Genomic DNA, 12799 nt, shown 5'->3' on the forward strand with positions numbered 1-12799 from the left:
TAACCGCAAGGCTACCCCACCACCCCAATTGCAGTAGGACTGTGACCAGTGAATCTTAGTAATAGTATTCACAGCAGTACTTACTGCAGTTAGTATGTTACAAGTGAATACTGGTTTTCCCAATACAGTTTGAAACAGTTCTTTCTTTACTGTTGCCAGTAAATATTGAACACTGCCACAGTTAAAGCTTCAGATGACCTTGCTCTTAATCAGAAAAATGGTTGGGTCAACACATGCTGAGATTGAGTTCCCCATGTTCAGAGACAAAAACTCCAATGGAAGCTCAATGTTTCCGACAAAGAAGAAGATAAATTGGATTCAAACCAGGATGAGACTTTTCTGATGATGACAACAAATCATTCTATTTCCAGAATGTCCTTCCTTGGAGGCCAAATGGGTAATGTCGGAGTTTGGAAACCATTATACCAAGTCCTGTAAACAGTGTGTAGCTGCGCATGGATTAATGAGCGTCAGAAAGGAAAAGCTCATTCACATGTCTCTACATCACATTTATCCTGCCAATTTCAAGGTAAAGCACAAAGACAGAGTTCAAGATAAGGCCCCATGAGATTAACTCAATCATGTCTGACTTGTTGTACATGAAACAGCAGAAAAGAAATTCACAATACCATAACGACTATTTTTCTAGTGATGGAATCAATCTCAAGATAAAGACAAACATTATAAAGTCACCATTATCTGTAACCATGTTGGTTGTTTTTCTTACTTTAACATCAATCTAACAGACAAAACAGCTGTTTAGACTGTTTGGCCATTTGTTGGTTTGTCTGCTTGATGTATGAAGCTCACAATGCTACTGTCAGACATCTGCTGTACAACACACTTGGTCAAACCCATTTCAGAGGCAAATGACCTTAATTTCAAAACCACAGCTTAACATTTTGGCTTCACAAACCATTTAAATTAGGAACCATATACATAAATGCTACGCTTTTACTACATCAAAACTTTAATTAGTTAAAATAGAAAATCCTGCAAGTAAAATGCCATACTCAGAAATATTTCTATTTTGGTGGTATTTAAATATTTAAATCTGGACTCCATGACCCAAAGACAGACATCATGAGCTTCATTATTGCAATTTTGTGACGCCAACAACCCTGGGTCATTAGTCACCTCAGCTAATATGTAAGGTGTTGGAAAAATGGGTTGGTGTGTCCCCCCTCCATCCTGAATCTTGTTACAGGTTACATGTGCAGATCAAAAACAAGGCGGGGCAGTGTGCATATTACACATAGGTCCAGGTTTGATTCTCTAAATGTGTACAGTCAGGGAGTCTCATTCTTGATTTTACCACACCAGAAACAGCTTAAGTACATGGAAACTTATGTAACATTCGATGTACTGTTACGTCAAATACATTACTGGGTACCTCTTGGCTAAAATGCGTAATTGACCAATACAATTGACAGCTGCTGTGAGCATGTACCGCTGGAAATGCTGTGTCAACAAATCAATACAAAAGTATGCATGGTAATTCGGTTATTACACATCTGGTTATAAAAATTGATCATTGTACATCTGGACACATGATGGCAGTCTACAATATTAATTCCATTCAAACTTTTAGTCAAATTATTTCCATTAATTTGTGTAAAATCGTGTGTGTGAAGTAAGCAACTGATCCTTATTACAGCACCCACTGTCAAAAATTAGCACAACTCATGCCTCCAAACTTGACAAAGAATGGTTATTTTAAACACACACAGTGAAACCTGCGACTAAAGTAACATGATACTGAAATATGGTATTCCACATCATAATTTTCTGAATGAAATAATACTTCAAAATTCCAATATTAAGTAACATAATATTGGGTAATTTTTAACTAAATCACTCATAGACTGGAAGAAATTGCTCTTGCCTGGAGTGTGGGGTTGGAGTCTTGAGAATGTTATATCGAGTGTTCATTGCATCTAAAGCCAAACCCACGGTCTAAAACAAGCTTTACCTAGTCACAAGGCCAAACCCCATGGCCCAGACAGCATCTGCTGGTATCCCTTCACAACGAATCAATTCCACACCAAAATGAAATTTCCACCATAACCTACTAACCCATACTTTGTCTGGGACACATCAAATCTTTTAAGTGTATTCATGAAGACAAGTTCAGCTCCAAATACTTGCTATTGAAAATCTTTATTACATCCCCTCGCCAATAATTAAACGAATGCTGTGTATGCCATCCCTCACTGCCAACATGAATACCAGAGTGTCCTATTTTTATGCAAAACCAATATTGGTATTGATGTAATTCCAATCAACCACTCTCCAATTTTCCCCTGACAGAGTTCCACAAACTTAAGTCTATAAGTTGCTGAAGAGCACTTGACAAACTCATTTTCAACAAGACCCGGAGTTAACTAAGCTTAATGGAGGCAGTACCAAGACACAAACTTACAGGTCTGAGATTTGGAACTGGCATTAATGAGACAAGTAAGACCAGTAACCCATATATTCGCTTCATCCGGCGTATTGGCGATCAGATCCATCGACTCGAACTCCTCTCCAAAGATTATGGAAAAAGCGCATTCGTCTGGGTAAATCCCAGCAATTTCCTTGTTCCGAAGAGCATCTGTGGTTTTTCCTTGCCGGACCTCTTTGACAGATCGAACGGCAACTGCAACAACAAATGTTTGAGATTGGTTAGTGTAATTACATGAAATGGTGTCAAATGACAGCGACAGGTTGTACGAGTGCCACCTGGAGAGAATTGATGTCACAATGGTTCCTGGATGAAAATGTGCTTAAATCATTATTATCAAATTGTTTGAGAGACACCTGTTGTAGATCTGTATCAAGTAATGTCACAAAAGCATTCAGCGACAAATATGGACACAGTTGGTACTGTCATTATTTTATGTCACTTTACAATACTGACAGAATGTTATCAGAATCTTTCCAGAAGGACAATAACAGCTTATGGGCAGTTTTAAGAGCAAGATAAATCGATTTTGTATGTGGTCATGGGAGTGTTTTTGAAAGTCTACAGGCCCTTGAGGGCTGCTTTTATTCAACATGACAAGGGACCTGTCATTATTATGGAGGTGTGGTTGGTCAGAAGGAATTGGGGATAAGTCTCTAAGGGAGGGTCACCTGGGACAGTCTCTAGGAGAGGGTCACCTAGGACAGTCTATAGGGGTAGATAACCTATCACACTCTCTAGGACAATGTCACCAGAGGACAATCTCTAGGGGAGGGTCACCTAGGACAGTCTATAGGGGTAGATAACCTATCACACTCTCTAGGACAATGTCACCAGAGGACAATCTCTAGGGGAGGGTCACCTAGGACAGTCTATAGGGGTAGATAACCTATGACAGTCTCTAGGACAATGTCCCCAGAGGACAGTCTCTAGGAGAGGATCACCTAGGACAGTATATAGGGGAAGATAACCTATGACAGTCTCTAGGAGAGGGTCACCTTGGACAATCTCTAAGGGAGGTCACCAAGGACAATCTCCAGGGGAGGGTCATTTTTGACAGTCTATAGGGTATGGTCACATAAGACAGTCTATAGGGGAAGGTCACCTATGACAGTCTCTAGGGGAGAGTAATTAAAATGCTTCATATATATAGGGAGGATCAGGGGGATGTTGAAAAACATCGTACTCCCCCAGCGGTCACAAATAATGAAACAGTTACACCTGCAGAAAGAGTTTAAAGCAAAACCCCCGTGTTAATACAGATTATTTTGATACCCGTAACTGAACAGACAGATGACTTATTGTAAAAAGTTATGTCCCTTCAGTTCTGCAAGGAATTGCTGGCTTCAATCCATGCATATTGTCAGTGTAAATTATTAACAATAAAAACAACAATAACAAGCCCATCTAAATTGCACTCCACATCTCACAGTGGCATGTTCAATGCACAACATTATCATAACCTAGGTCAATGGATCAATGTGCACTCTATTTTAATTGTCAGATTGTCAGAGAGAATACAACCAAGTCACACAATATTCAAATCCCAGTTGGATACACTGATGGCTTTGTAGTTTAAGTTGCCAAGAATTTTTCCATTTGCATCACCTAGGTGTACCAGAATCTACTACACATGGGTAACGCTTGAATCCAAGGAATAGATTGCTAAAGATTTTTTTCTTTCTTTTTTGTGATCACTTGACCCGTGAGTTTTGTCACACTTGTAAAAGTGTATTACCTGGAAAATGACAGATGTACATAGTGTTGTGTAATGTTCAAATGATATCAATCAAATCTCATCCCTACAAATTCTGTGTTTGAAACATGGTTGTCAAGGCATCAAGTTACAAAGTCAGGGATCCTTGATTCAAGTACTACAGTAGGACCTCAAAGACACATACTAAACCCATCTGAACCCCAGCTTTCTATTACTTGTCAAATAACTACTGATTTCTCATTAAATCCTTAATTCGACTTGAGTTCCTCCCACTTCTAACATGATGACCGGAACCGATACAAACCACACCACAAGTTTTACAACTGCCCATAAACTCTCATTCCAGAAAATAATTGCTCATACCGCAGACAAACCTACAGCAACTCAAATATATTACTTTACTTCACTACATCCATACATATCAAGGCCTAGTACACTTCATTACACTCCACATAATACCCAAATAAATAATCAATCATAATCTTCCTAACATATATCCCATGGCACAGCAACCAATCAGTGAAGAGCATCTTCAATGATGCAATCCTTCTCTGGTTTTCTTTCAATTAGTAATTTTCAAAGACAGTCATCTGCCCTAATATTCAACATGCTGCTACACGAGGACACCGAAAGCTTCAACACAGTTGCTGCTAATAGGTGGAGACTTCAGGACCCTTGGGTAATCAGCATTCTGTCAGATGGTACTGCACCAATTTCACCGGCCTTGATGGACATAGCACTTGTGTACTTCCCACGAAAAGAGATGCTTACTTCCTGAATCTAATGGTGAGGAAAGGTCAGGCACACAACATAGAGGACATGAGAATTTGTTGAACAGTTATCAGTAAGAAAGGCCAAAGTGTCAATGTATGGTGGGTCACCTGCGGTGATGTCAGTCAGGACTGACTGACTGAGTTTAGTTTTACGCTGCTTTTAGCAATCTTCCAGCAACATCACGGCCGGGGACACCAGAAATGGGCTTCACACATTGTACCCATGTGGGGATTCGAACCGGGGTCTTCGGCGTGACGAGCCAACGCTTTAACCACTAGGCTACCCCACTGCCCTGACATTCAGGAACAGCATGTGGATGACTGTGAATGATGGAGGGTAAGGTGAGGGAGGGAAGCAGGGATGAGAGAAAGGACAGAGATGTGGACATTAGAGAAAAAGGAAGTGAATGAGAAGGAACACAGAACTGAATGTGTCAACAGCCACGTTTAGGATTTTAGGTTGGATATAACCATACAAAACATATCAAGGCACCCAACTTAGACATAGCGAGTGGCCTAAGTCATAGCTAACCAGGCCATCAAGATATCATTATCAGTGCCTAAGTCACCACACTATCAAGATTTCAGTGAGCTAAGTAACCAGACCATCAAGAAAGGCCTAAAGTCATAGTGAACCACACCATCAAGATATCAGTGCCTAAGTCACACACTATGAGGATTTTAGTGCATTCAGGCATAGCGAACCACATCATCAAGACTTCAGTGGCCAAAGTCATAGCTAGCCACATCATCAGGATTTCAGTACCCTAGGTCACTGAGCATTACATGATAATACCCATTTAGTACCCAAAACCATAAATCACTTCATCAGGGTACACAGAACATCAAGTCAATGAGACATATACCATCAGAATACACAAGTCACTGAAAGGGCACTACACCATATGGCGAAGGCTGCACACAATCACCACCATTTCCCTAATGGTAGTTGGTCTTCCACCATGATTGCCCATGGATATACCATGCCATACTCTATTGACCGTATATTCCCACAGTGGTCAACTTTTGGATCAGGAATGGCCAGAGCACTGACTATCAATTCTACATAGAGTCCCTGAAGAGGCCCACAATTTATTTGTTAACATTTATCCCAATCCAGCACCAACTACCTCAGCAACCATCAGTGCAGAATTACAATTCACTTCCCAGGCACATTAATGCTGCTACACAAAACAGAAACTAACTTCATTACCATAGCTACTAAAACCACGGAGCACAAGCATAGTTGATATGATTTCCAATGATGGAGGTACCAAAACTGTCCCAGTGAGACATGAAACATAGTAAATATTTGTATTGTCAGCAGCGACATAATTTAATTCCTCATTGTCGTTCTGTTCAGACGATCAAAGGTCATTACCATCCTGGCTCTTATTAGAGTATTAGTGTCTGCAGTATGTTATAAAGAGACAAGCAGTTGTCACTATAGATCAATGGTAACAGGATGACATCCTGTTGAATACCACATGATGGAGGCTGTTTTCTACATGATTACATACACACAAGTCAATAACAGTACAAAGTCAACTAATATTCGTCCATCTAAAAATGGCAGACCTATCCATTACATACGGAATGAAATTGTGGGCCAGCTCAGTTTGTGTAAGCCACATTCCACGCCATGGGAGGCAGCCTCAGTGTCTCCAGTCATCCTATATTCATAGAACAGGCGGCAGTGGTGACAAAAATACAAGTTGGGTATTAACAGATCTATTAGATGGATGACCTGGTATCTGAGCCAAGAGGACAGCATTATTAATCAACAGCACATCTCTTCACTGTAATTCTCCTGGGGTGGGAGTTACGAGAGGGAGCAAGTCTGACTAATGGAAGTCGTGTGGACCAGATTGGTGAGAAATCTGAGAAAGGTTTGGTGTGGGTGTGACAGCAATGATGTGATGGGGGTGGGGACAGGAAGAGACAATTCATTTTCTAGGAAGCCTGTCCGGGGTCAGGAAGTACAAAGGGATGATGTTTGTGGGAGGATGAGACTTTGGTTGATGGACTGGGAAGCCTATTTGATGAGGTGGAGCTATGTTTTGTGATTTGACATCTGAGATAATGGATCATGGTTGTGTGTTTGGATATTTGAAACGATGGATCAAGGTTTTGAGGTTGGAAATTTGAAACAATGGATCATGGTTGTGTGGTTGGAAATTTGAAATGATGGATCAAGGTTTTGAGGTTGGAAATTTGAAATGATGGATCAAGGTTTTGAGGTTGGAAATTTGAAACAATGGATCATGGTTGTGTGGTTGGATATTTGAAATGATGGATCAAGGTTTTGAGGTTGGAAATTTGAAACGATGGATCAAGGATTTGAGGTTGGAAATTTGAAACAATGGATCATGGTTGTGTGGTTGGATATTTGAAACGATGGATCAAGGTTTTGAGGTTGGAAATTTGAAACAATGGATCATGGTTGTGTGGTTGGATATTTGAAACGATGGATCAAGGTTGTGTGATTTGGATATTTGAAATGATGGATCAAGGTTTTGAGGTTGGAAATTTGAAACAATGGATGAAGGTTGTGTGGTTGGAAATTTGAAACAATGGATCAAGGTTGTGTGTTTGGATATTTGAAATGATGGATCAAGGTTTTGAGGTTGGAAATTTGAAACAATGGATGAAGGTTGTGTGGTTGGAAATTTGAAACAATGGATCAAGGTTGTGTGTTTGGATATTTGAAATGATGGATCAAGGTTTTGAGGTTGGAAATTTGAAACAATGGATCAAGGTTGTGTGGTTGGATATTTGAAACGATGGATGAAGGTTGTGAAGTTGGATATTTGAAGTAATGAATCTTGGCTGTGTGGTTGGATATTTGAAATAATTGATCTATGTTGTGTGATTGGATGTTTGAAATGATGGATCAAGTTTAGTTTGTTGGATAATTGAGGTCTCTAGATGAATTGGTTGATTTGTGTGAGGGTTAACCATTCACACTAGCTAGGAACATTTTGGACAAGTGTGACTGTATAATGGCAATGACACATATTTTTTGGTTACATAATTAGTTGCATGGTTTGTATCTCTCTGTGAATGTTTGATAATTGTTTAAAGGTATAAGACTGTGAATGACAAGTTTATAAGAAGAGATAGATCACTGATCAATGAATGCATACGTATTTTTAGTTTAAATTGGTTGCAAGCTTTGCCCTCTTATATATTTCATTGGTTAGGCCAGGCGTTCTTCTTGAATTTGGTTTCTGCAAATCTTGGCTCCAAAAATTAACACATGAAAAAGCATAAGCAGTTTTCTAAATTCAGCTTACAAGAAAAAAAATGTACAATGTTAAATAACTATACCATCAGAATACACAAGTCACTGAAAGGGCACTACACCATATGGCTTAAGGCTGCACACAATCACCACCATTTCCTAATGGTAGTTGGTCTTCCACCATGATTGCCCATGGATATACCATGCCATACTCTATTGACCGTATATTCCCACAGTGGTCAACTTTTGGATCAGGAATGGCCAGAGCACTGACTATCAATTCTACATAGAGTCCCTGAAGAGGCCCACAATTTATTTGTTAACATTTATCCCAATCCAGCACCAACTACCTCAGCAACCATCAGTGCAGAATTACAATTCACTTCCCAGGCACATTAATGCTGCTACACAAAACAGAAACTAACTTCATTACCATAGCTACTAAAACCACGGAGCACAAGCATAGTTGATATGATTTCCAATGATGGAGGTACCAAAACTGTCCCAGTGAGACATGAAACATAGTAAATATTTGTATTGTCAGCAGCGACATAATTTAATTCCTCATTGTCGTTCTGTTCAGACGATCAAAGGTCATTACCATCCTGGCTCTTATTAGAGTATTAGTGTCTGCAGTATGTTATAAAGAGACAAGCAGTTGTCACTATAGATCAATGGTAACAGGATGACATCCTGTTGAATACCACATGATGGAGGCTGTTTTCTACATGATTACATACACACAAGTCAATAACAGTACAAAGTCAACTAATATTCGTCCATCTAAAAATGGCAGACCTATCCATTACATACGGAATGAAATTGTGGGCCAGCTCAGTTTGTGTAAGCCACATTCCACGCCATGGGAGGCAGCCTCAGTGTCTCCAGTCATCCTATATTCATAGAACAGGCGGCAGTGGTGACAAAAATACAAGTTGGGTATTAACAGATCTATTAGATGGATGACCTGGTATCTGAGCCAAGAGGACAGCATTATTAATCAACAGCACATCTCTTCACTGTAATTCTCCTGGGGTGGGAGTTACGAGAGGGAGCAAGTCTGACTAATGGAAGTCGTGTGGACCAGATTGGTGAGAAATCTGAGAAAGGTTTGGTGTGGGTGTGACAGCAATGATGTGATGGGGGTGGGGACAGGAAGAGACAATTCATTTTCTAGGAAGCCTGTCCGGGTCAGGAAGTACAAAGGGATGATGTTTGTGGGAGGATGAGACTTTGGTTGATGGACTGGGAAGCCTATTTGATGAGGTGGAGCTATGTTTTGTGATTTGACATCTGAGATAATGGATCATGGTTGTGTGTTTGGATATTTGAAACGATGGATCAAGGTTTTGAGGTTGGAAATTTGAAACAATGGATCATGGTTGTGTGGTTGGAAATTTGAAATGATGGATCAAGGTTTTGAGGTTGGAAATTTGAAATGATGGATCAAGGTTTTGAGGTTGGAAATTTGAAACAATGGATCATGGTTGTGTGGTTGGATATTTGAAATGATGGATCAAGGTTTTGAGGTTGGAAATTTGAAACGATGGATCAAGGTTTTGAGGTTGGAAATTTGAAACAATGGATCATGGTTGTGTGGTTGGATATTTGAAAAAACGATGGATCAAGGTTTTGAGGTTGGAAATTTGAAACAATGGAAATGATGGATCAAGGTTTTGAGGTTGGAAATTTGAAACGATGGATCAAGGTTTTGAGGTTGGAAATTTGAAACAATGGATCATGGTTGTGTGGTTGGATATTTGAAACGATGGATCAAGGTTTTGAGGTTGGAAATTTGAAACAATGGATCATGGTTGTGTGGTTGGATATTTGAAACGATGGATCAAGGTTGTGTGATTTGGATATTTGAAATGATGGATCAAGGTTTTGAGGTTGGAAATTTGAAACAATGGATGAAGGTTGTGTGGTTGGAAATTTGAAACAATGGATCAAGGTTGTGTGTTTGATATTTGAAATGATGGATCAAGGTTTTGAGGTTGGAAATTTGGAAACAATGGATGAAGGTTGTGTGGTTGGAAATTTGAAACAATGGATCAAGGTTGTGTGTTTGGATATTTGAAATGATGGATCAAGGTTTTGAGGTTGGAAATTTGAAACAATGGATCAAGGTTGTGTGGTTGGATATTTGAAACAATGGATGAAGGTTGTGAAGTTGGATATTTGAAGTAATGAATCTTGGCTGTGTGGTTGGATATTTGAAATAATTGATCTATGTTGTGTGATTGGATGTTTGAAATGATGGATCAAGTTTAGTTTGTTGGATAATTGAGGTCTCTAGATGAATTGGTTGATTTGTGTGAGGGTTAACCATTCACACTAGCTAGGAACATTTTGGACAAGTGTGACTGTATAATGGCAATGACACATATTTTTTGGTTACATAATTAGTTGCATGGTTTGTATCTCTCTGTGAATGTTTGATAATTGTTTAAAGGTATAAGACTGTGAATGACAAGTTTATAAGAAGAGATAGATCACTGATCAATGAATGCATACGTATTTTTAGTTTAAATTGGTTGCAAGCTTTGCCCTCTTATATATTTCATTGGTTAGGCCAGACGTTCTTCTTGAATTTGGTTTCTGCAAATCTTGGCTCCAAAAAATTAACACATGAAAAAGCATAAGCAGTTTTCTAAATTCAGCTTACAAGAAAAAAAATGTACAATGTTAAATAACACAAGATATGTACCAACAATATATTTGACCAAACGGCCAAAGATCCATGAACCAAATATACATAGTAACTGGCTTTTGAGGTAGAACTTTCATCATAAATTCGAAAACTGACTGACTGAGTTTAGTTTTACACCGCTTTTAGCAATATTCCAGCAATATCACGGTGGGGACACCAGAAATGGGCTTAACACATTGTGCCCATGTGGGGAATCGAACCCGGGCCTTTGCGTGACGAGCCAACGCTTTAACCACTAGGCTACCCCACCGCCCCCAATTCGAAAACAGATCAGCTGAGGTACTGACAGTTCACTGACAGCTGTTTCTTACAAGCACAGAAATAAGACAGTTTAACATACAGCAGTGATCAACAATGTTCAATTCATCGGGAATCTGAAATACATGTACATCCTTCAAAGCAATATAGTGATGAATGGCAGTAAGAAGCATCTGCAACACATGGCTGCCAAATAGAGGGCTGGGAATACAACAGTTCCATATCTCCCTAAAACACTCTGTCCCAAACACGTCTGACTATTCTGCAGTAGGATGAAGGAAGAAGCATGCATAGTGTACAGAAAACTGATGCCTCGTAGGGTGTATGGCAGCCCTGAGTTGGAGAGTCTCTCTGGGAAACATGTCCCACACAAATGCAACCTAATTATGTGCAGTCAGATGTTAGAGAACAGAAAATTGCTTGAAAGGTAATGTTTTCATTATCTTCAAATCCCAGAGTACCATTCCCTATGTTGTTCTAATTACCTTCCCTTGGCCGCACCAAGTAGTCATATGTTTCCAACTGACAGGGAAACAAAGTATGTTTCACATTAACCAAGACCATCTAGTTTGTCCACTACACATGATTTTACATTATAAATAATCGAGTCTGGACCAGACAATCCAGTGATCAACAGCATGAGCATCGATCTATGCAACTGAGATGCAATGACAACAAAGTCAGCGCCACCCAGTCTATATCTGACAGGTGGTCAAGCCACATGGCCTTACATACAGGTCTCAATCGCTATCTGACAGATGGTCAAGCCACATGGCCTTACATACAGCTCTCAGTCGCTATCTGACAGGTGGTCAAGCCACATGGCCTTACATACAGCAATCACTAGCTAATTGACAAACAGTCAAGTTACATGGCCTCTGGTATATCTTACTATCAGGTGTCAATATTCTAATCCATCTTGTGTTATTGATGTCAAGTTTCTACAAATTCGTTACAGATCAGATGCTGCCGAAAGAATTGCAAGAACTCATACACCATATCATTGGCATATTTTGGTATATTCAAGACCAATTCCAATCCTGCATTCCAATAGGACTGTAGAGCAACAACCACCAAAAGTAGCAATCTGGATGAAACACTGCACACGCTGACACTAAGCAGATGAGCATACACAGGATCTGAGGAAGCGCGGAGGCCTGCAGAGACCTCAAGTTTAACAATCCCACTCCAATAGGAGTGTAGAGCAGACAGAGAGAGAGAGAGAGAGAGAGAGAAATATTCTATGAAATGGGACACCAATAATACCTCACACATTGTATCCATGTGATTTGAGCCCCAGGTCCTGTGATGGTTTGTTTGTACATCGATTTAATCAATACAAATAACTTCAAACTTATCTCCTTAGCCACAGCCAATGAGTCTGACTTGTCATTAACCAATGGTCTTCTATTCATCAGTACAGGCTGTTGGCACCATCAGCTTCAGACAATAAACACAAACATTCATCAAATGTTCCAACAGTCTACTGCAGCCCACAAAGCACAGATGTTACAGTGGATGAGACCTAGTCAACTGATGAAGTCAGCCTCTCATCACTTGTTTCATCATAACAATCTCACAACTGCTTTCCTGGTCTCTATGCACACTGCTCGCTTCATTTGTGAAGATATATCACAGCATCTGGATA

General features: G+C 39.8%; 1 protein-coding gene across 1 annotated transcript in view; it reads right to left on the reverse strand.

The window, feature by feature from the left end:
* Positions 1-12799, reverse strand: part of LOC124256235 (inactive phospholipase C-like protein 2) — a 222722-nt gene that overhangs the window by 103499 nt on the left and 106424 nt on the right. The window contains 1 exon segment of the mRNA XM_046690208.1: positions 2423-2641. Within this exon segment, the coding sequence (XP_046546164.1) occupies positions 2423-2641 (219 nt within the window).

This window comes from Haliotis rubra, unplaced genomic scaffold, assembly GCF_003918875.1.
Source record: "Haliotis rubra isolate DU_JTF1 unplaced genomic scaffold, ASM391887v1 Scf620, whole genome shotgun sequence".
Taxonomy (NCBI): domain Eukaryota; kingdom Metazoa; phylum Mollusca; class Gastropoda; order Lepetellida; family Haliotidae; genus Haliotis; species Haliotis rubra.